The sequence below is a fragment of the Narcine bancroftii genome, chromosome 4 (genome assembly GCF_036971445.1).
Source record: "Narcine bancroftii isolate sNarBan1 chromosome 4, sNarBan1.hap1, whole genome shotgun sequence".
NCBI lineage: Eukaryota > Metazoa > Chordata > Chondrichthyes > Torpediniformes > Narcinidae > Narcine > Narcine bancroftii.
In genome coordinates this window covers 7,846,530-7,871,522 of record NC_091472.1, presented here as the reverse complement: position 1 = coordinate 7,871,522, position 24,993 = coordinate 7,846,530, and the positions used below count along the sequence as shown (strand labels likewise).

The window sequence follows — 24,993 nt, the reverse complement described above, 5'->3', positions numbered from 1 at the left end:
GGAATTTAAAATTATGAGAGAATAGACCGAGGCTGTTTCCACTGAGGGCAGGTGAGATGTAAGTTGGAGCACATGGGCTAAGAGTGAAAAGGGGGAACTACTTCACAGAGAGAGCGGTGGGGATGTGGAACGAGCTGCCAGCTGAAGAGCTGAATGTCTGCTCAATTTTAACATTGAAGAAGAATTTGGACAGGAACATGGATGGGAGAGTATGGAGGGCGAAGGACTGGGCGCAGGTCAGTGGGGCTAGCCAAAAGAAAAATGGTTGGCACAGACTTGAAGGACTCAAGGGGCATGTAATGTTCTATGGTTCTAAATTCAAATTTCTGATTAACTGTTGAATTTTAAAATGTTGTCCAAGATCCAGTGGAATGGTGGGTAGGTTTGATGAGCCAAGTGACCTTGACCTCCTATTTTGCCATATTTTATGTTACGGAGCCATGCCACAGAATGAAGACATTGGCACGTTTGGGAATTATGTTCCGAGCCATGCGGTGATTTATTTGTGCATTGATTTTCAAGATTCTTTTACTGTCGTGTGCTAATACACAAAAGGTAATATAAATGTCATTTCCTTTGGAATGGGAATGGATCATTCTCCTGACGATGTGCTTCTCTGTGTGTTCAATTGTCTACTGTAGGATGTCCCACAAGGCCAGGCTGTGGTACGTCCACATAGTAGGGTGTGACTGGACATTCCTCTACCTCCTGGTTGTCCTCACAAGCTGCCTCAGTCCCACAGGTAAGCACAAAAAAGAAGGGAGAGAAAAGAACCATTTCAGGGGCCAATTGTTTCTGAAAACAGCCATTCTCAACCTTTATTCGCCTTAAGACTCTACTCAAAATTTATGGGCCCCTTTCCCTGCGAAGCAGTCAAGTTTTGGTTTCTTCTTTATCCAGAGCCCTTGAGGGACAGTGTGCTCCGAATTTCGGATATTTCTGGATTTCGGAAAGGCCACCTGAATTGTGCTGCCGTATCCACCCCGACCCCCTTCCAGTCGAAGGGGCGTCTCCCCCAAGCGCTGGTCCCTTGGCCGCCTGGCCGTCTCCCCCAAGCGCCGGTCCCTCGGCTACCTCCCCCAAGCGCCGGCCGCCCGGCCGCCTCTTTCCCCATTTACTGGATTTTTGAGCTTTCCAGATTTTAGATATCCGGATAAAGGATAGTGTACCTGTACTTCTATCTTACCAACTACATAAAATACATTAAAAAATATTTATGTGTCGTGAGGTGAAAAGAACACAAGGCTTTCACTTGTATGCGCTGTGGTCCCTGTGGGGGATGGGGGGGAGGGGGGTGGTGCTGTAGGGACCCTGTTGAGAATGGTTGGCTTAAACATTGCAAAACTTTATTTAACACAAAGTTTTATTTTAATTTAATTAAAGTATTGTTTTTATTTTGTGTTTGTCAAAGCCAACACCCGAAAGCCTGCTGTGGTGGGTAATGTTACTGAAAAGATTGTTTCCTGTGGTTGGGTGATGACCCATTTTCCAATCTAATCACTGAACTCTTAGTCTAAATGGGGTGGACTTTCCATGATTATCATAAAGCATTTTTTTAATACAGATTGTGCACATTCTCTGAAATTCTTACTGCAGCCGAACAGGTCGCACAACCACAGTGCGGAAACAAGCCATTCACCTCAGGTCACTGGGTGCATTTAAGGCAGAGATCGATAGTTTCTTGATGAGCCAGGGCAACGAGGGCTATGAGGGGAAGGCTGAGCAGTGGGGTTGAGTGGGGATATGGATCAGCTCCTGATTGAATGGCAGGGCAGGTTCGATGGGCTGAATAGGCTAGTTCTGTTCCTATGTTTTATGGTTTTGCCAAAGCCGACCAAAATGTCCCCACCCATACTTGTCTCACCTGCCTGTTTTTGGCCCATCTCCCTCTAAACCTCTCCTCTTAAATGTTTCTTAAACGCTGCATTCGTACTGATACTCTTATCAAAAGACTGGAGTTACTGGACGATAGGCTTTTTTTTTAACCCTAAGACTGGACACATGCTTCTGTTGTTGGTCCGATACCAGGATTCGCCCTGAAAGAGGCATAATTGCCTTTACTGGGGAATTCCAGGGGGATGAGTTACAGAGGGGAGGCTGGCCAGCCGTACACAGAGATACAGTACCAATGGCATAGCAGCATCACCGCACGTACCTGCCTCAACTATCTCCTCCAGTGGCCCATTGCATATGCCTACCACCCTTTGTGTGTAAAAAAAAACTGTTATCCCCTCTGGTTCCTGTTAAATCTCTCCCCTTCTCCTTAAATCTTTGCCCTCTGGTTGCGATGCTTCCATTTTGGGCAAAAGTCTTCCTGCGTTCACCTGATCTATTCCTCTCCTCTCTGTGAGATCACCCCTCATCCTCCTATGGCCTCAGGGAATAAAGCCCCAGCATGCTCAATCTCTCCCTGTGGCTCAGGCCCCCGGATCCAGGCCCAGGGACCAGGCAATGTCCCCGTAGATCTTCTCTGCGCACTCTCCAGCTTGACGACATCTTTCCCTTAACACGATGATCATAACTGAACACGATATTCCAAATGCTGCCTCACCAATGTCTTGTGCAATTGCAACACAACCTCCCAGCTTCTATACTTAATAATCTCTCCGATGAAAGCGCATTTGTTTGGAACTGCAGAATTCAGATGTAGAGCTTGCTTGGTACAAGGTTAAGGTTACGGTTAGAGTTATGGATTGAGGAACTGAGTTACAGTGAATGGTTAAACAGCTTACGACTTTACTCCTGGAATGTAGAAGATTAGATAGAGGTACACAAAATTATGAAGAGTTATACATAGAATAAATGCCAGTAGGCTTTTTCCACTGAGGTTAGTTGAGATGCAAACCAGAGGATAAGTTAAGGGTGAAAAGTATAGGGGGAATTTCTTCATGTAGAAAATGGTGAGAGTGTTGAATGATCTTCCAGCTGAAGTGAATGCGGGCTCATTTTTAACATTTAGAACCATAGTGCATTACAGCACAGAAAGAGACCCCTTCGGCCCTTCTAGTCTGTGCTGAACCAATTTTTTTTGGCTAGTCCCACTGACCTGCCCTCCTTAACTCTCCCATCCACATACCTGGACAAATTTCCTCTTAACCTTTAAAATTGAGCCTGCATTCACCACTTCAGCTGGAAAATTAAGAAGAATTTGGCAGGTACATGGATGGGAGAGGTATGGAGGGATAGGGACTGGGTGCAGGTCAGTGGGACCAGGCAAAAAAAAAAGCACAGAAATGCTGGAGGAACTCAGCAGGTCTCGCAGCGCCCATAGGAAGTAAAGATATATTACCCACGTTTCGAGACTGAGCCCTTCTTCAAGGAATGAATAAAGAGTAGGTTGACCCTTGAATTAAAAGAGCAGGGCAGGAGTACAGAACAACAAACCAAAAAGTGTTAATTGGATATAGATAGGACACAGGAGAGAGGAAAGGTGAGAATTGATGAGTGGGGGGGTGGGGGGGGGTGGGTGGGTTGTTTCAATCTCCATGGAAATAAAGCTGGGGGAAAGAAGACAGAGGGAGAAGGGAAAAGAGAGAGAGAGAGAGCTAAAGGAAAGGAGACAAAGCTCCTTTCACACTTGCCAGTGATCCCAGGAATCAAGCGCCAGTCAGCCTTTAAAGTGAAAAGTGTGAAAGCAAAATCTGTCCAATGCCGGCATGAGATGACATCATCTCATGCCGGGGATTGCTGGCCTCAACCCCTAGTACAATCCCCGGTGTCTGCAGATGCCAGCATTGAGATGAGGCAAGTGTGAAACAGGCACTTCCTTTTGAAGGTAGAACAGACCAAACGCTAGGGATAAATCCTTGCAGGTGTGAAAGCATTCAGTGTCCCAGTTACGAGTGATCTAGTGTGAAAGGCCAAACCCCCATTCCTATCCTGGGACACCGAACAGCTGATTTACTGGGATACAAGTATGAAAAGTGCTATGGAGACATAGGGATGTGGGGGGGGTGGGGGGTCCTAACTGAAACTGTAGAAGTCAATGTTAATGCCCTCCATTTGGAGGGTGCCCCTACAGAAGCAGAAGAAGAGGCGTTCTTCCTCCAATTTGCAGGTGGTCTCAGTCTAGCAGTGCATGAGACCATGGCTAGACATGTCGGCAAGGGAATGGTGCGGGGAATTGAAATGGGTGGCCACTGGGAGATCCATGCTGTTGGGTGGACAGAGCTGAGGTGCTCAATGAAGCGATCTCCCAACCTGTGTCACTGCAAGACCTGCCAAGTTCCTCCAGCGTTTCTGAGTTTTTTAAACTTCAATCACAACGTTTGCAGCCTTTTGTGTTTCACTCCAGGCAGAATAGCAGTTCGGCTCAGCCAAGAAGGGCAGAAGAACCTGTTTTCGGTGCTGTAATGTCCTGTGGTTCTATGGGTGATATGGAATGATGGTGAAACAGGCTCAGAGATCTGAATGATCCATTCCTGCTTTTATTTTCTGTACAAATTGTGACCGATTGAGCTGCTGTTAGATTGGAGATGATTTAACACCTGTGCCAAACTGCAGGACAGAAGAATTTTAAAGTACTACGTTAACATTACATGGCATTACCTACAACAGCAGATGTTAAATTAAGGTGTTGGTATGATTGATATAATTTAGAATGAGCTTTGATTTGGTGGAGTTTTATTTAGACTGCTGCTCGTCTCTTGTCAGCGTTTCTCATTTGTTCCATTGCCTTTCTTCCTGGAAATCATCTTTCAATAAAATGACTAATCTGCAACTAATATACTTTATGTTTTGGAAAAATAAATTCTGGTTGTATTTATTGCTCTTGCACACATTTCATATTACATTGTGGTCTCAGCTGCTTGTGGATAGACAGGTGTACCTTGAGTGTCCTCCTGTCCGTACGAATTGAAAGATTCTGGGGAAATGGCAGCGTGCCACTGACTCACGGGGACATGGAAGGCATCCAGGCTCTTCTGGCTCAGAGCCGAGTCCTCGGCTGCAGGCGAACAGTCTGCCAGATTCAGCCCCCTGGCGGAGGTAGACTGACACTTATCAGGGATCGGGTTCTTTGGCGTGGAGGACACGCAAGGGGAACGGAGGGGCACTAATGAGGAGTGCGGTAGAGCAGAGGCATCTGGGAATACAGATACATAATTCCCTGAAACTGGTGCCCTTGGTAGTTAGGGTCGTAAAGAGAGCCTTTGGCACATTGGCCTCGCAAATCAAAGTATTGAGTCTCGGGATTGAGATGTTATGTTGAAATTGTATATGGCATTGGTGTGGCCAAATGTGGAATTCTCTGTGCAGTTTTGGTCAGGTAACTGCAGGAGATATTGCAATAAGTTTGAAAGAGTGCAGAGAGATTTGCCAGGATGTTGCTGGGACTTGAGGAACTGAGTTACAGGGAAAAGTAAAGCAGGCTAGGACTTTATTCCCTTGAGTATTAGAGAATGAGGGGAGATTTAACCGAGGTGTACAAAATGATGAGGGGAATAGAGTGAATACGAGCGGGCTTTATTCCATTAAGGTTGGGTGCAACAAGAACTGAAGGACTTGGATTAAGGGTGAAAGGGGAAGTGTCGAAAGGGAACATTAGGGGGAACTTCTTGCAGAGAGTGGTGGGGGTGTGGAATGAGTTGCCAGCTGAAGTAATTGTGAGTTCGATTTTGACCTCTAAGGAAGATTTGGACTAGTACGTGAATGGAAGGGGTATGGTATGGAGGAATCTGGTCTGGGTGCAGGTGAGTGGGACTAGGCGGAATAATAGTTCAGGATGGATTAGATGGGCAGAAGGACCATTTTCTATGTTGTATTGAAGGAATCACAGTAAGACCCACCCAACAGAGACTCGTCAATTAAAATCCCCGTTGTGCAATGCCTTAAGAAATTATGTGTACAAAATATCAATCATCTCTTTGTTTCTTGGTAGACAGGGCATATTAACAAGGGGCAGTTTTATTAGTGCTACATACCATGCAGTTATATAGCATTTTCAACGTAGGAAAATATCCCGAGTGTAACATGAGCATGGTCAGACGCAGAACAAATTCTGAAGTAAAATGACATCGTAGCTCAAGTAAAGCAGGTAACACTGGAAATTCTGAATGGGTCAGGCAACATCTGGGGAGAAAGAGAAGAGCTGTTGTTTCAGATCAACGAACGTTAATGGAACAGGTTGGTCTGAAATCTTGTTTTGAGGAGCGAGGAAGGGTTTTGTAAGAGAAATCCGAGCATCACAGGTGGATAGGGTTGCAAAGAGAACTTTTCGCCTGTTGGCCTTCACAAATCAAAGTATTGAGTAGAGTTGCTTACGAAGCCTGAAATGGAGAGAGAAAGGCACAAGGTGCCACAACTGTTGAAGAAAATAAAAGATGTTACACCTGATGAGTTGCCATGAATGTGATGTTATTTGGTAGGTTTGTGCTGAGGGAAATGTTGATCTTGTTGACAGAAAGTGCTCAATTTCAATATCAGAGTTCAAAAGATCAGGCAGCGTTGCAATACACTGCAAATATGGCAACAAGCATTTCTGGCAATGCAATACAACATTGAGCGTTTGTACAACGTGAATGGTATTCAATAATATTTATAAAGATGGGCCCTGCTTTCTTCTTAGAAGAGTTACCTTCGCATTGTGAGACCTCACTTGGAGGATTGTAAGCAGTTTTGGGCTCCTCATTTAAGAAAGGACGTGCTGATGTTAGAGAGGGTGCAGAGGAGGTCCACAAGGAGGATTCTGGGAATGAAAAGGAGCATTTGCCAGCTCTTGACCTATCCTTGTTGGAAATTTAGGAGAATGTGGGACAATCACATCGAAACATTTCAAGTGTTGAAAGGCATGGTCAGAGTCGATGTCATGGTTTTCCCACGGTGGGAGAGTACTCGGACAAGAGGGCACAATTTCAGGATCGAAGGGTGTCCGCTTAGAACAGAGTGCGAAGGGACGTCTTCAGCCAGGGGGAGGTAAACCTGTGGAATCTGTTTCCCCAGGCAGTTGGGGAGGCCGGGGTCATTTAAGGCAGAGATTGCTCGGTTCTTGATTAGCCAGGGCATCAAAGGTTATGGGGAGAAGGCCGGGCTGTGGGGCTGAGTGGGGAAATGGATCAGCTCATGGGGCAGACTTGATGGGCTGAATGGCCTATTTATGCTCCTATGTGCTATGGTATGGAGATGAGGTGGACCTGTCAGAGGAAATCATAAATGTTGACAAAGGAATATCTATCAGCCAAGAATTTAAATGAAATAAAAAAGGTGAGATTAAATGAGAGTTTATTTCACAGGTATGTTTAATACACCAACACAGCTGTCGAAATTATACGATGAATAATATGCCATGAAACAGGAACATAGGTAATAAATATATAAAAAAGGATGGATAAATAAATATTCACAGTTAGTGCAGAACTATTGGTGAACCTGAAATTGTTTCTGGTTAGAGTTAGGGTAGGTTCTGAGGGAACAAAACTGCTTTGTCTAATGGCTTGCTTTAATCACTACCGACTGTTGCAAATATGCAAAAAAAACTAACCAAGTTCCTGCAACATAAAGATCTGCCTTCAAGATGGGTGTGGGCAGTCCTTGGGCTCTCTGCAATGTTCTTTCCTTTGCCTCATCACTGCTAAATCTGCGGCTTCCTTTCCTTATGTCATCTAACATGGTCACAGCATTGGAGTTCTCTACTGCTACAGCAACCGGACTCAAACTCTTCTCAGCTGAGAGTAGAAACACCGATGGTTCACAGCTGCCGTGTGATACTTGAACCCAGGAAGTTCTGGAGTCAATGTGGGTCTCTGGTCAGTCGAAGTTATGGACATGCTTGAGCTTCCAGTTCCACTCCTGACCTGAAGTCAATCCCAGCGGCAAATGCTGGAAGATACCTCTGACTAGAGGGTGGAAGTGCCCTTTGGCTTCGATACTCCGCACAGCAGGACAAAGTAAGGAACCTAATCCTGTCCTTGCCACTTCACTGGCTCTTGCAGAGAGATCCCGTTTGGCTCAATATTAGTCATCAAGTAGAATGACCAAGGAGTCTAGCATTTAAAATAAAATCTGTCACTGGCCTGTGGTGGGGTGCACTAAACACACAGAAATGCTGGGGAAACTTAGCAGGCCTCGTAACATCCATAGGAGGTAAAGATATATAAGTGACGAAATATGCCTGAGGCCCTTCCTTAAGGTATGAGATAAAAAAAACAGACAGGCATCTGAATTAAACAACTGGTGAAAAGGGAAAAATGGGAGAGGGGAGGAGTTCAGACCAACTGACAAATGCTGTTAATTGGATATGATTAGTTAGTGGTTCTCAACCTTTTCCTTCCCTCTCACATCCCACTTTAAGTAATCCTTATGCCATCGGTGCCCTGTGATTAGTAAGGAATTACTTAAGGTGGGATGTGGGTGAAAAGAAAAATGGTTGATAAGAGGTTAAAGAGGAAATATGAGGATTGATTGAGGGTGGGGGTTGTTTTTGGTTCTGCGAAAGGAGACAGAGGAAAAAGGAACAGAGAGAGGGAGGGAGACGGATTTATGGGAGAGATGTGGGGAAGGGGTGTGGCTTCCAGAAACCAGAGAAGTTAATGCTATCCATGTTGGAAGGTACACAGACAGAATATGAGATGTTGTTCCTCCAACTTACGGGCGGGCGACAGTCTGCCGGTTCATGAGATCATGGGTAGACATGTCGGCAAAGGGAATGGGTTAATGGGGATCTCAGGATGGGACAGTTGGAGGCATGTCAGGCTTCGGAGGTTGCCAGGGCTGGAGGAGATAGGGAGGAGGAAACCCTTGAGGGAAAATGCAAGGAACTACAGGCACTGGAATCCCAAGCAAGTAAAGAGTAGCTGGAGGGACTCAATGGGCCATTTGTGGGGAGGAATGGTAAGTTTCTGGTTGGGACCCTTTGTTGTGAATCATAGAGGGATGTGGAAAGAATAATTGGGGGAAATTAATGAAGGTGAGCAAGAAGGATAAAGAACATAAGGACAAAGCAGAAATTCAAATACCCGGGGAAAGGGAGAATCCCCAGGATTCATATAGAATCAAAACATCACATTGTAAATGATGAGCCACATTCTTACTGATTCCAGCACAGAGGAAACTTCTCTTAGGGGCTAGAATTGGAGCTCATTGATAAAGGGCTCAATTTGAACAGTAGAAGCAATCAGTTTCCTCAGTTGGGTCTGTATCAAGGGGGAATGAGCTTAAACTGAAAACCATGTGCTACTGCTGTGTTGCCAGGAACAACTTTCACACACGAGCTGGATAGATCGAGGAGGGGAATGGAAGAATGGCACTAGGAAGGAGTTGCGGCCATCTTAGAATAGCCATGATCATGTTGCACAATGGGGTAGGATTGAGGGGATGAGTGGCCTCATTCTACCCCTATTGACTGTGTTCTAAAGAATAAAGAAGATTTCAATTGTCTGTTGAGATTGGATGTGGGTTAGTTAGTGCAATACCATTACTGTGCCAGCGACCCAGGTTCAAATGTGACATCGTCTGTCAGGAGATTGCATGTTCTTTCTGTGCCCTGCATGGGTTTCCTCCGGCTGATCCGGTTTCCTCCCATCCTCCAAAAAACTAAAGGAGGTTGATGGGTTAATTGGGCTGCATGGGTTTCGATGGCCAGAAGGGCCTTCAAGGGCTGTTTTGTTTAAATTAAAATGAGTTGTGTAAAAACGGAAATTAGTAGATTTTTACCTCACTAGGTTTGCAAATCTTAGGGAAAAGTAGAAGCTGGCCATTTCCGACTGAACAGCGGTCAACACTTCAACAGCCCTCTGTTTAACACATTGATCTGTCTGTCATACCATCCCCAACCCATCCATGAAGTCATGATTACTCCCGCAGTTCAAAGTGGAATCAGAGAGGTGTGTGGGACCCAGAGTTTGGATGGGAACCATGAACATTTTGGGTGCTTGGAAGCCTCAGGTGGTCCGGGCTGTAGTTGCCGATGTTCCAATTCTGTGCTGAATGTGACTTGGACTTCAGAGCATTTTTCGACCTGGGAAACACTTCACTCTTTGCATGAATCTGAGGCTTGGCAATATCTTCCTTCCTCCCAACTTGCTGGGACTCTTGTGTCGCAACCAGTTTTCAGAGATCAAGCTAACAAACGTAAATGCAATGTTCCATTTTCTCTTTCTTTTGAAATTCAGCAGTATACAGCTGCTCAGATTGCACAGAAACTCTGACCGATCCCTCAGGACAGTTCACATCCCCATGTTACCCCAAGGATTATGTCTCGAATTTAAACTGTGAGTGGACCATCCTGGCTCCTCCTGGCTTCATCATACAGCTCACTTTCCACAACTTTGAACTGGAGGAAGCTCAAGGATGCCCATATGACTTCATCTCAATTAACACGGGGGCCGAAGAGATCATATTCTGCGGTGTCACCGCAAAGGGTCACACATTGAACTCCACCACGAACAGAATGATTGTCAAATTCGCCACTGACTTTAGCGTCCAAAAGAGGGGATTCAGTACTACCTACAGACAAGGTATGTGATAAGTGATGTTAAGTTCAAGTTTATTACCATCCAATTGCACAAGTGCAACCCGACGAAACAGTATTCTCTGGTCCTCGGTGCAAAACATGCAGACACACAACCAGACATAATGCATGTACAAATAATGCATTCACAAGACAAGTATTCATATATACAAATAAAAATAGTTTCATAAATATGAGAGTCTCGGATGGTGAGTGCCAGCAGTTCCTTTGGTCGATCTGCATTCTCGCTGCCCATGGGAAGAAGCTGTTCCTCAGCCTGGTGGCGCTGGCTCTGATCCTCCTGGATCTCTTCCCCGAAGGGAGCAACTGAACGATGCTGTGTGCGGGGTGGAAGGGATCCTTGATGATTTTGCACACCATCTTCAAACAATGGTCCCGGTAGATCATTTTGATAGTGGGGTGGGGGGGAGGGGAGGAGAAGGGAAGGGAAGGGGGCAGCGTACTGAAGGATACTCCCACTTTCTAAAATCTTTCCATTGTGACTTCAAAGAAAACATTTGGATGTTCATCTGTGGCCTTTGGAGTATTCAAAGTACTCCGTAATGGTCGTGAAATTGAGTCTATTGACCTATATATGTTCGAGGTACAGATGGACCAAAATTCCATGGCAATTTAAATGGAGAACTGGTTCAGGGTTACCCCAGGGACAGGTCTTCTACATCATTTTTTGAAGTTGGCTGTTGCTCAAGCTTTAATGACCTTAATTTCATCAGCGATCTCTTAGATGGGCTGATGTCCAGGTTGGAAACACTCATCTCTGCAGGAGGAAGGTTCAACTGGTTCATTTGCCTCACTGTGCCTCAGAGCATGATGGACCCCCTTCCCACCCCACTCTCCTCACCCTAACATGTCTCCGCCACCTGACTTGCTGCAATTTGGGACACACTCCAATTGGAGACTGGAGGAGAAATTCCAACAGGGGATTGGGATCTCCTATTGTCAGATGCAGTGAACACTAGGGAGTTGGATGGATTTGTGGGTGGAAGTGATCAGTCAACATTTCAGATTGGGACAACCCTTGATCGAGGCTGGGATGGGAAGAGGACTGGGGTGAGGCCACTGGAAAAGGATAGGGATGGGGTGACAGACAGGGGAGTGGTTGGGGGCAGAGGGGGTTTGACAAAGTAAGCAGGGGAGTGGAAACAGGTGGAAACGATGGAGTTTTAGAGCCAGCAGGGGCAACTTGGGTCACCTCTTGACAAGGCAGCCCCCTTTTTAAAAATTTGTCTGTGTGAAACTAACGCCCCTTCTTTTTCTTTTCCATTTCCATTTGGATTAATGTCAAGTGGCGGTCTCACTGCGGAATCAAAAGGTGGTGGTGGACCAGTCATCAAAGATGCAGGCAGTTCTGGTCTCCCCCTCGATCTCCATCCCAGAGCTGGGACAGTTCACCGTGTGCCTGGAAGCAACGTTGACAATTGCCAGACACAACTGGGTCCTGTTCTCATACATGGACAGCAATGACCTGAAGCTGATTGACTTCAGGCGGGAATGGAGCAAAATCCTGCTGGTCATCTCCGACGTGGAGTGTGATATGAGCAATATCTTTAAGGATCATTTCTCGGAGGAGGTGTTCAACGGGAACTGGCGCCAGCTGTGCATGGCTTGGGACGGGGCTTCCGGCAATGTTAGCATTCAGACTCAGAACAAGCACCTGATCAATCCCTGCCCAGACTCCATAGGAAAAGGCATTACCAGCAAGGGCACGCTCACACTGGCTCCAAAGCAGCACCCAAGCAGCAAAACCTTCTCCGGTCAACTCTACAACTTCCGCCTGTGGAACTTCACCATGTCTGGGGAGACGCTGAACAATTTACCCTGTGGCGAAAAGGGAAACGTGGTGGACTGGGACAACTCTGACTGGGACATCCCCGTGTCTATGTTGACAGCAGATCATCAGCTGAGCTGTGGTGAGTGAGCTGTTCCGTTGAATGTGTTTGCATGCTCCATTGGCCACTTGTTCTCCTGATGGCAATGTACGTGGCTAGAGGTGTCTCATGTACGGTGAACTTTAATTTCTCCTCTGCTCAATGTGACAGGATATCACTGCAGATATAGTTAGGTCATAAATTAGATCAGCCATGATCATATTGAATGGCGGAGCAGGCTCGATGGGCCATTTTTGCCCTACTTCCTGTTCCTACTTCCTATGTTCAGTGTCATGGTAGCAAGGAATTCCTGGGATGGGTAGGCTGACCTGTCAGGACGTGCTAGCCTGATTGAGTTTGCATTTTTTTTAAACGTCACGTTCATGTTTAGTGTCATCTGATTGGACAAGTCCAACCAGACAAAAGTGGGTTCTCCGGTCCTCGGTGCAAAATATGCAGACACACAACCAGACATAACACACATACAGGCACTCACTACGTAGTTCAGCTATACAAATAAATAAATAAATATTGCTTAGTGAGTAGGACAGTCTAGGATGGTTAGCGTGAGCAGATCGTTTGGTCGTTCATCAGTCTCACTGCTCATGCTGATAAGTTGTTCCTCAGCCTGGTGGTGCTGGACACGGTTGGCACATTTGCACAGTGCTTTACAGCGCCAGTGATTGGGAATGGGGTTCAAATCCCGTGCTCTCTGTAAGGAGTTGGTACTTCCTCCCTGAATGTATGTGGGTTTTCCCTGGGGCCTCCAGTTCCCTCCCAACGTTTGAAATGTACCGGGGGTTGTAGGTCAATTGGGTGCAAATTGGGTGGCAACGATTTGTGGGCCAAAATGGCCTGTTACCATGCTATAAGTCTAATTTTTAAAAAAAAAGAACACGTGTCACAAAATTCTTGGTGTGTGGCAGCATTACAGGGGCAAAAATTGCTACAAATTATATTTTTTTAAAAATAAATAAATGAATGCAAAAGAAAAGCGAAAATGAGGTAGAGTCTGGGGTTCATTGACCATTCAGAAATCTGACGGCGGAGGGGAAGAAGCCACCCTTGTGCCATTGGGTGTTCATCTTCCGGCTCCTGTACCTCATTCCTCGTGGTAGCGGTGAGAAGAGGGCACGGGCTGGGTGGTGGTGGTCCTTAAGGATTGAGGCTGCTTTCATGAGATACCACCTCTTGTGGATGTCCTCGATGGAGTGAAGTCTAATGTCCATGATGGCGCCAACCGATTTCTTTCAGTCCTGCACACTGTCACCTATATACCTGTCAGAATGCTCTCCATAGCACACCCGTCGAAATTTGCAAGAGTCTCTAGTGACATGCAAATTTCCTCAAACTCCTAATGAGGTATAGCCGCTGGCGAGCCTTCTTCCTGATTGCAATGACATGAAGACCCCAGGATATGTCATTTTAGTGAAGACGGCTCCCAACAATTTGAAGTGCTTTTCCCTCTCCACTACTGACCCCTTGATGAGGACTGATTCGTGTCCTCCTAGTTTCCCCTACCTGAAGTCCACAATCAGTTGCTTAGGTTTGCAAGGTTGTTCTGACACCATTCAACCATCTGACCTCTCTCTCTTCTGCACGCTTCCTCATTGCTGAGAGAGATTCTGCCAGTGAGCGTGGTGTCATGGCCAAATTTACTGATGGCATTTGAATTGGGGGCCTGGCCACACGGAGAGCTCAGCTGATGGGTGTGAAGTGCAGCCTATCGCCTGGTGCTAATGGATTAACTGCACCCACTGCAAGGGATGTATCGGTCCAGAAATAAACAAAGAGATGACTGGAAAGTGCCAGCATTTGGGTGGGCCCCTATGGTATGAACAGAATGTGATGTGGCTGTCGAATGTAATGTTATTCAGTGATTGAGTCAGCCCACAACTGGGCTGGCTTCAATACTCACTGCATTAGTCACTGCATTATCTCCAGCCAACGCGCAGGGAAATATTGTGTTCACTTGATGTTACCACCCTGAGAGAGAATTCTCAGCTCATTCCTTAGAGAGGCCGTCTCTCACTGCTGACTACACTCTTCGTCCTGAGAGACAGCAGGATGTTGTTAGGTCTGCAGTCACCTGGGGTTGAGTGCATGCCCAAACTCAGCAGGTGACACGGCGTCCATAGGAAGTAAAAGAGGTGCCAATGTGTCGGGCCTGGGCCTCGGAGTTAACGGTCTTGCAGTGCATGAGGCCTCTTGCAAATTTGAGGAACAGCAATTTGTATTCTGTCGCGGCTGTCTCTAACCAGACGGCATTAACATTGACTGCTCCAATTTCTGTTTAGCCCCCTCCTCCAGTCTCTATCTTTTCCTAGCAGCCCTCTGGCCCATTTCCTCCAGATCCCCACCCCCTCCCTTCCCTTCCTTCTCCACCACCACCCCCAGCAAGGCATTCCTCTCTGTCACAACCCCTGACGTCTCCCCTAAATTTCCCTCCCTTCACTTTGTACACACGTCCTCTAGTGTTTGCTGATCCTGCCCTGGGAAACAGGTTCTGGCCGTCCACCCTATCTCTGCCTCTCAGAATCTTATGGACCTCTATCAAGTCTCCTCCCATCCTTCTACACTCCAAAGTGAAAGCTCCCAGCTCTGCTAACCTTGCCTCATAGACTTGTTTCCCATTCCAGGCAGCATCCTGGTAAATCTCCTCTGCACCCTCTCCATAGCTTCCACATCCTAATGAGGTGACCAGAATTTAACACAATAGCCGAAGTGTGGTCTCACCAAAGAGTTGTAAACTACTCTTGCATTCAATCCCCCATTAATGAATCCCAGTATCCCATAGGCATCTTAATTTTCTTGCGCGCTAAGCTTGAGGGATGTACGGATTTTTACCCCAAGGTCCCTCTGACTTCCACACTCTTAAGTAAGTGACCATTAACCCTCCACTCAGCCTTCTAGTTTGTGTTTCCAAAATGCGTCACCTCATACTTCTCTAGATTGAACTCCATCTGCCACTGTTCTGCCCAACTCTGCATCCTGTCTATATCCTCTTGTAACCTTTGGCAACCTTCAGCTCCATCCACTGCAACCTTCGTGTCACCCGCAAACACTGACCCATCCATCTGCCTCTTCATCCAGGTCAGTTATAAAAATCACTAAGAGCAGGGGTCCCAGAACAGATCCCTGCGGCCCCTCCACTAGTCACCGACCTCCAAGCAGAATATTTTCCTTCCACTACTACTCTCTACTTTTTCCCTACAAGCCAATTTTTTATCCATACAGACAAGGTTCCACTGATCCCATGCTTCAAGACTTTCTGGATGAGTCTTTTGTGGGGAACCTTGTCAAATGCCATGCTAAAATCCATGTAGGCCACATCTACCACTCGACTCTCACCAATTTCTTTTGCTACCTCCTCAAAAAGCTCAATTAAACTCATGAGGCAGGACCTTCCCTTCACAAAGCCATGCTGACCATTCTTGAGTAGACTGCACTTCTCCAAATTCTCATAGATCGTATCCTTAGAATCCTCTCCATTAATTTGCACACCACTGATTTAAGACTCACCTGGTCTATGATGCCCAGGGTTCTCCCTATTACCTTTTTTAATCAAGAGGGCTACATTTACCATTCTCCAATCCTCCAGCATCTCTGCTGTGGCCAAAGAGGATTCAAAGATCACAGCTACTGCCCCAGCTATCTCTTCTCTCACTTCCCACAGCAGCCTGGGGTAGATCGTTCCGGCCCCGGGGACTTATTAATCTTGGTGTTTTTTGAAGATCCAACACTTCCTCTTCCATAATCTCCACGTTGTCCAGCCCTCAGGCCTGTTCAATTTCAACCTCACCCTGATCAAAATCTTTTTCTCTTGTGAATTATGACACAACATATTCATTTAAGATGCCCCCATCCTCCTCTGCCTTCAGCCACATGTTGCCTCCCTTATCCTTTAGCGCCCCCACCACCATTCTCATCATCCTTCTGTTCTTCACATTATGCATTAGAACGCCCTGGGGCTCTCCTTAATTCTACATGCCAAGGCCTCCACATGTACCCTTTGAGCTCTCCTAAGTCCTTTCTTAAGTTCCTTCCTGGGTACCATATAAAGTACAATTCTGATTATCTGAAATGGTCGAGACCGGGCTCGTTTCGGATAAATGCTTTTATTGGAGATCCGGTCATTTTTTGAAAACAGCCCACTAGCAGTGTTTAAAGAACAACAAACAACAAGGGAAGCCTTGTTAAACATTAAAATAATGTTTAATTCTTGTTAAAAAAAATGCCACCGCTGATCACTGACACTTCCCCACCCACGTTGAGAGGTTGAGGTCCTCCTCCTGCCCGAGACCCCAAGGTCTAGATGCCTGACCTGTTTCGTCAGCCACGGTTCCCTTTTCCTACCATCTTTTCCTTGTCCCAGTGGGATAAACCTATCTTGAATTCTTTCACAAGTAGTCCCTAAACCTACACCACGTTACTTCTGTGCTTTCACCTTTAAGCATCTGTTTCCAATTTACTCTTCCTCGATCCTGCCTCATCCCTTCAGAAATAGCCCTTCCCCAGTTAAACACTTTCCCATTTTCACTGTTTATATCCTTTTGCATAGCGATTGTGGTCTCTCTCACCAAAATGCTCCCCCACTGAGAGATCCACCACCTGACCAGGTTTATTCCTCAGAACCAGATCCAGTGCGGCTTCTCCTCTCATTGGCCGGTCCACCTACTGTGTCAGGAATCCTAATTCAGCTCCATCTATCCCTCTTGCAGTCAGTAGGTGCCAGTCAATATGAGGGAAGTTGAAATCACTCATAACTATAAACCTGTATTTCCTGCACCGTTCCAAAATCTGCTTGCTTATCTGGTCCTCGGGCTATTTGGGGATCTATAGACTACTCCCAGCACAGAGATAGCTCCCTTCCTATTTCTGACCTACCCACACGAACTCTGGACACTCCATCTGCAGTGTCCTCCCTTTCTATAGCCGTGATACTATCCCTGACCAGTAATGCTACTCTGCCTCCCTCCCCTTTTCTATCTCCCATCCTATTCTTTTTAAAACATCAACCTGCATCAGCCAATCCTGCCCTTCCTCGAGCCAAGTTTCTGTAATAACCACAACATCGTAGTTCCGCATGCTGATTCAATCTCTGTTCATCCCCTTTATTCCTAATATTCCTAGTGTTGAAATAGACACATTTCAAACCCTCTAATTGGCTACCTTTATGTTTTGTCCCCTGCCTGTCCTTCCTCACCAACTCCAAGCACATGGCATCATGTTTTTGTTCTTCTACCCTAATCCCTGATCTTAGATTCTGATTCCCACCTCCAGCCAAACTAATTGAAACCCTCCCCAACAGCTCTAGCAAACCTGCCCTCCAGGATATTGGTCCCCCTCCGGTTCAGGTGAAGTCTGTCCTTTTTGTACAGGTCAGACCTCCCCCAGAAGAGATCCCAATGATCCAGAAATATGAACCCCTGCCCTTGCACCAAATCTTCAGCCACGCATTAATCTGCCACAACTTCTCTGGTGCAAGGCACAGGCAGCAATCCTGAGATTATGACCTTTGAGGTCCAAACTTCCTATACGCCCTCCTCCGGACCAAATCCCCACTCCTATCTATGTCATTGGTTCCCACGTGGACCATGACATCCGGCTGCTCGCCCTCCTCCTCCAGAAGGCTATGAACTCAATCAGAGACATCTCTGACCTTGGCACCTGGGAGGCAACTTACTATCCGGGAGCTTTGATCTCGTTCACAGAACCTCCCATCCACTTGTCTAACCAACGAGTCCCCAATCACCATTGCTCTCCTCTCCCAACCTCCCTTCTGAGCCAGGGGGTCCACCTCTGGACCTCAGAATAAAAGGACATCCCTTTAGAACAGACTCAACAGAAATTTCTTCAGCCAGAGGGTGGTGAATCTGTGGAGTCTGTTGCCACATACAGCTGTATAGGCCAAGTCAATAAGTAGATTTAAAGCACGACCACTAGCTACAACCCCCGGGAGAATGGACAGGTTGAAAAGGAGAACGCCACAGTCTGGAAGGCTGTCAAAATGGCCCTGAAGTCAAAAGGCCTTTCAGACTAATGCTGGCAGGAAGTCCTCCCCATGGCGCTCCATTCCATCCGGTCGCTACTAAGGCCTTCCAGAATCATGCTGGCAGGAAGTCCTCCCCAAGGCGCTCCATTCCATCCTGTCACTACTATGTACCGCAGCCAACGCTACTCCTCATGAGCTCCTATTCAATTTTGAAAGAATGTTGGCATCGGGAACTGTACTCTCAACCTGGCTCACCACTCCTGGTCACGTACACCTATGTGGAGTAGGCTGATGGCAGGGAGACACCATCCCCATCAGGGACCTTGCACCCGCTGCCTCAGGTGCCCTGCAAGCCACAGAGCTCATTCTTGCCGCCCCCAGTCAGGGCCTCAGGGGATCCAGTTCAGGATCCTCCACCGTTGAGCCGGAGACCCCTCCCACCTCTCCTCCTAAGGAGTCCAAGGCACCCCAGTGCTAAGGCGCTCCACCAGGATTTCCAGACCCCTGACCACTTAAATCTGTAAATTTGTAAAGAACTGTATACTTTTCAACCATTTTTTTCTGAACCCACGATCTCTGTCTTCATTTACAGTCCCTAAATTCTACAGGAAGGGGTAAATGCAGTGAACTGGGATTCACTGGTAGGGTGTTGTGCTGTTGGCTGGCCCCGCCCCCATCTGGCCACATTTAACCTTGGTTTCATGCCTAAACCCAGAACCCTTCCGAAGACCACCGTGAGACCCAACCCTTAGTTATGAGCTAATAAAAGCATTTGTTCTCCCTCCAATCATGAGAGCTTTTATTCACACTATAGATCGTAATCTCTTCCTCAATGTTAGTGAGACCAAGGTGTTGATTATAGACTTCCAGAAGAGGGGCGGAGCTCACTCCTCCAGTCCGCCTCAATATTGCTAAAGTGGAGACTCACGACTGTTTTAAGTTCCTCAGTGTAAATGTCTCAAGTGACCTGCGGTGGTCCCATCTGCAGTCTCTGGCGTCCATTGCAATTCTCAAACATGCTGGAGAGCATGTATTCACATGCATTCTCTCCCCCCCCCACCTCTCTCTCTCCCTCTACCTTTCCCTCTTTCTCTCTCCCTCCCTCTCCTTTTCTCTTCCTTTTTTTTGTCCTCCTCACTCACACCTCTCTCTTTTATCTCTCACTTTCTCTCTTTCTCTCTCTCACATACCCACTTACAGGCACACAACCACACATAGATACAGAAGCATATACACATACAAGCACGTGAACAAAAATTATGCACACACAAGCAAATTGATACCCAGCTATGCATGAGTTTGCATGCATGCATCACACACACACACACACACATGCCTCCAAACACACATGTGCAGACACAAAGACTCACAAACACACCTACACAGTCTATAAGTGGCCTGATTGTACTATCATGTTGCCTGCTTAATTAATATATGTTTCTCTTTCACTTGCAGCCAGTGCATTGCCCACTCCATCAACCGTCAGACCCAGCTGTTCGTCCTTGGGATCGGGATGTCAAGGTAAGGCCAATAACACCACAAACATGGCTGTAGTGGTCAATTTTAAAGTAGCAATGAACGATTATCGGCATTGCTCTTTGTCCAGTGCCTCTTGATTCACTGGACAAGTTCTTACTGAACAAGGTTCTAATTTAGCAAGCTGTAGAGAAGGGATCGTGAAATATTGATCATTTCTGGATGACTTCCAACAGCTCATCTTGATAGGAGATCAGGAAATGAGCCCAAGACTTTCTGAACTCATTTCCTTTTTGGGCTGCCCTGTAATTTAGATCAGGGACAACCCGACTGTGCTATTTTAAAGGCAGGTTCCATGATTCAGCTCGTTCCTGGCTCCGAGAGTGTGCGGTTAATACTTTGTGCAGCCAGTGTCCCTAGAGGTTGGGAGGGGAGCAAGAGAGGGCAAGAGCAATTCAGGCAGACGGATGCAATTGTCCCTGGATTTGGAGTCAATAATTTATAAACCCTGTCGAAATGATGCCAGAACGCTTCCCTCAAATGTTGACTCAGTTCTTTCAGTTTGTCTGATGTTGGCGTTATTTTCCCTGTTTCATTCATGCTGAGATTCTGCTTCCATGTTGACATATTGATGGAAGATTCCAGACATACCAATTCGCCTCTCACCCAAGGGAAAAGAAGTATAAATATACATCGTCTTTTTTATAATTTGGACTCTGGATTATTTGGAAGGAGTGTTCCACATTGGGAAAAAAACTTGAGAAGAGAATCCGTAGAAAAAAAAAAGCTGGATGGAAACTTCATCGATTTAAAAAAAAGAGGCATTTAGGCCCATTTTTCATCTGTTGATTTTCTGAGTGATCCATGCAATCCCAGTGGATATTTTAGCGCAGTCTTAAAAGTGTTTAAGGCTCCATCTCAATGGTAAGGAAACGGAGTGTTTCCAGTCAGATAAACAATCTGCTGGAGAGTGATTGTCTTAAGAACACAGAAATGCCGGAAGAACTCAGCGGGTCTCACAGCGTCCAGAAGGAGGTAAAGGGATATTTATGACATTTCGGCCCTGCGCCCTTTCTCAAGGTATGAATAAAAAGCAGGCAGGTGTCTGAATTAAAAGGCTGGGGAGAAGAAATAAAGGCGGAGGGAGTGTGCAGACCAACAGGCAAAATGTTAAGGATAGGAAGACAGGAGAGGTGAGAATTGATAGACTGTTGGCAGGAGACAATGTCAGGAACAATGGAACAATGAGAAAACCCATCACGCTGATGGTGGATGTGGGTAGGGGGGGATTCACACAAAGGCTGGAATATCCTCCGACCTTACTCCACCCCATCACCTCACCCATGAAATTAGACCCTGGCCAATCTTGGACCCAGTGAGTCTGATTCCCTTCACTGCACCCTGTTCGTGCAGAGAGAGGTTGGGATGTGGAACAAGCTGTCACTGTAGTGGCGAATGTAGGCCTGATTTTAACATTTAAGAAAAATTTGGACAGATAAATGGATGGGAGGGCTAAGGAGGGATATGAACTGGGTGCAGGTAGAGGTAGGGTAAGAGTTCAGCTCTGACTAGGAGGGCCCGTTTTCTGTGCTGTAATGTTCTATGGTTCTAGGGCAGTGGTTCTCAACTTTTTTTTCCACTCACATACCACTTTAAGTAATCCCTTACTTGTTGTTGTTCGTCTTTCGTAGTCAAACATGACCATGACTTCAAACTCAAATGGGAGATTGGTGGCTGTGGGTCCGGAAGTGACTGGTGAGGCCAATCTGGGCCCTGCAGGCTCGCCCACATGTGGGACACAAGTGGGTAGGTGCTGTCGTGGCAGTGGATGCTGCTCGGCCCTTGCGCAGAGCACGCTTTCGTTGCACCTCGGTGATGCACCTGACTTCATCTACATGGGCTCCTTTGGTGATCTTGCTGCGCCAAGCTGGATGGTCGAGGGCAAGCGTCTCCCATGTGTTGATGTCGACACCCGGGCCTTTGAAGGACGCTTTGAGGCAGTCTTTGTAATGTTTCTTCTGCCCCACCCCCCGCCCCGACTGAGCACTTGCCCTGACACAGTTGTACGTACAGCAGCTGCTTAGGCAATCGGCTGTCTGGCGTTCTGACCACATGTCCAGGCCACTTGGCTTGGGCTTTCAGTAGGAGGGTGTAGACACTGCAGAACTCAGCTCCTTCCAGGATTTCCGTGTTGCATAGATGCTCTGTGGTTAATAAGGGGTTACTTAAGGGGAAAAAAGAATGAGAACCAATGTTCCAATGAGGAATCAATGGATGATGGAACTGACCCCTCGCCCAGGATTCCCTAGGTAATTTGTCCATTCCTACACATTTAGTACAGAGCAGTGGTTTTCAAACCACTCGCCCCACCCAAACTCACGTTCCACCTTCAGCAGTCCCTGTGCCATCGGTGCTCTGTGATTAGTAATGAGTTATGAGTGGGAAGGGAAGGTTGAGGACCACTGCTCTAAACCCAATTGTTACTCAAATCTTTTGCTTGAGAAAAATTGTCTCGGGCCATTTCCTTTGGAGTTCTGAAACCATGCACATAACGAGTCAATGAGGGACGATTAAAACAGTGGGTTTTCAAACTTTTTCTTTCCACCCACATCCCACCTGAAGCAATCCCTTACTAATTACAGAGCAGCAATGCCTTAGGGATTGCTTTAGGTGGAATGTAAGTTTAGGAGGGCAGTTTGAAGACTACTGGTATAGAAGTTAGTGCAACACTATTACCGTGCCAGCGACCCAGTCCTGGGTGCCTGTAAGAAGTTTGTACGCTCTCCCCACGTCCGTGTAGACCATCAACTTGGTGAAAGATGCCCTTCGGTCTGCCCAAACCTGATGGTCTTTCAGCAGACGGAGATGTCAGTGAGGAAATACTGATGACCGGCACATTCCAGGCTGCAGGAGTACTTGCTGAGGGACACACAGAGGCTCGGCCCAGTGGGGAAGCACCGCAGTCTTGTGTCCATCCGTAACTGGGCACTGAGGGGCTGAGACCAAGGGGAAGTCCCTCAGACAAGAGAGGGAGAAGAAGCGATGAGGTGCTATAGTGGAGGTAGAGGTTTTTAATAGAATCGAATGTAACAATGGATACTGACTGAATGTATAGATATGAAAACAAGGGTGGGAACAGTCTCTGAATGGTTTTCCTTTGGTAAATAATTTATCATGAGTAAAGTTTATTTTTGGTTTAAAAAAAGCTCTCCGGATGTACGAGACTCCTTCCACTCTCCTCACGATGGGACACTCGATTTATGTGAAAATCGAAACTTTAATTTAATTTAGACATACAACAGGGTAACAGGCCTTCTGTCCCATAAGCCCATTGCCACCCAAATACCCCAATTAACCTACGAACTCCCGTATGTTTTTCTCGAGAATGGAAGTACAAACTCCTTACAAAGAGGCGGATTCGATCCTGGGTCTCTAGCGCTGAAATACAGTTGCGCTGACCACTACGTTAACCCTGCCACCCATTAATCCTTCTTGGGGGGGGGGGGGTATTCATTGTAACAGCATGCAAAACGAGAATCTTGTCTTGTAATGATTAACCAGTGCACTCTGTAATAATGTATTGTTGTCTTTATTACCAGCCAGCTCACCAGCTAACTCCAACACCCTTCCCACTAACACGCACTCCACTAACAGTGTCGACCCCTCAGCTCATGGTAAGAAATATGTATCTTTCTATTCTGTTGTAGTTTTGAAATCATTCAATGTAATTGCAAACACCCGACACCGTGAGGAGGGATATGTAATTGCAGTTCAATGGGAAATATTTACAAGGACAATTCCTTTCACAAATGATCTATAGAAGAATAATATGTGGAAATAATTTATTTTTTGGTATTTTGCAATGGATCTCAACCATTTCTTCCACTCGCACACCACCCTTAAGTAATCCCTTATTGACCACAGAGCATCTATGGCATTCTATATCATAGGTGCTCTGTGGTTAGTAAGGGATTACTTTATTTTTTGTAAGGCGCCAAGATGCATGGTTGGAGGCGAGATCAGCCCACCGGCGGTGGTCAATGTGGCAAGCACCAAGAGATTTCTTTAGGCAGTCCTTGTACCTCTTCTTTTGTGCACCTCTGTCACGGTGGCCAGTGGAGAGCTCGCCATAGAACACGATCTTGGGAAGGCGATGGTCCTCCATTCTGGAGACGTGACCTACCCAGCGCAGTTGGATCTTCAGCAGCGTGGATTCGATGCTGTTGGCCTCTGCCATCTCGAGTACTTTGATGTTAGGGATGAAGTCGCTCCAATGAATGAATGTTGAGGAGCCCACCTCACTGACAAAAGACAAAGGAGGAAAAACCGAACACCCAACCCCAACCAACCAATTTTCCCTTGCAACCGCTGCAACCGTGTCTGCCTGTTCCACATCGGACTTGTCAGCCACAAACAAGCCTGCAGCTGACGTGGACATTACCCCTCCATAAATCTTTGTCCGCGAAGCCAAGCCAAAGAAAAGAAGACTTTATTTTTTACCTGGGTGGGGGAGGGTGGAAAGATTGAGAACCACTGGTCTTGGCCACATTGTAACGGTCAACATTTTGTTAGATGATGAGTTGCAATATGCCCTTTTTTACTTCATGCAGGAGCAGGTAACTAGTCCTGTGTCCGCGTTCTGAGGCTTGGAATAGACCAAAGTTCCATGACTTCTTCTGGGTTTAGATAGCATTGGGTGACATCTGACCAAATCATATATGGATAAAGTCAGCAGGCAACACAAGGATGAGAGCAGTTCCTTCCGTTCATTTAATCACAGAACCCCCCCCACCCTCGTATCTCGGACTATTTTTATCTCGTGCACTGATACCCCACCAGCGCGCTACCCACAGTTAATCTTATTTTGATGAATATGTGCCCAATAGTTTTATAATAATCTGTATTTCCTAGTACTGTATCCCAGGGCATACATTCTCAGTGCTGTGTTCCCAGTACTGTACACCACCATGTACATTCACAGTCTTGTGTTCCCTATACTGTTCTAAGCAGTTGTCCCTCAATCCTGAAGTTGCGCCCTCTTGTCCTGGACTCTCTCACCACAGGAAACAGCCTTCCTACATCTACTATGTCCACGCCTTTCAACATTCAAAAGATTTCAATGAGATCCACCTTCATTCTCCAAAATTCCAATGAGTACAGGCCAAGAGCTGTCAAACCCTTTCATTCCT

The 24,993-nt window shown here is 46.5% G+C and overlaps 1 protein-coding gene across 6 annotated transcripts in view; it reads left to right on the top strand.

Annotated features, from left to right (window-relative positions):
- The window catches only part of adgrg6 (adhesion G protein-coupled receptor G6), a 174,685-nt gene that overhangs the window by 49,228 nt on the left and 100,464 nt on the right, over positions 1-24,993 (top strand). For 4 of the 6 annotated variants that reach the window (XM_069930712.1, XM_069930711.1, XM_069930715.1 and 1 more), the window contains exons 3-7: positions 642-742; positions 10,107-10,451; positions 11,752-12,375; positions 19,784-19,849; positions 23,404-23,478. In XM_069930712.1, the coding sequence (XP_069786813.1) occupies positions 643-742; positions 10,107-10,451; positions 11,752-12,375; positions 19,784-19,849; positions 23,404-23,478 (1,210 nt within the window). In that variant the 5' untranslated portion in view covers position 642. The remainder of the gene's footprint in view (positions 1-641; positions 743-10,106; positions 10,452-11,751; positions 12,376-19,783; positions 19,850-23,403; positions 23,479-24,993) is intronic. The other 2 variants (XM_069930713.1, XM_069930716.1) reach the window with 2 other exon arrangements.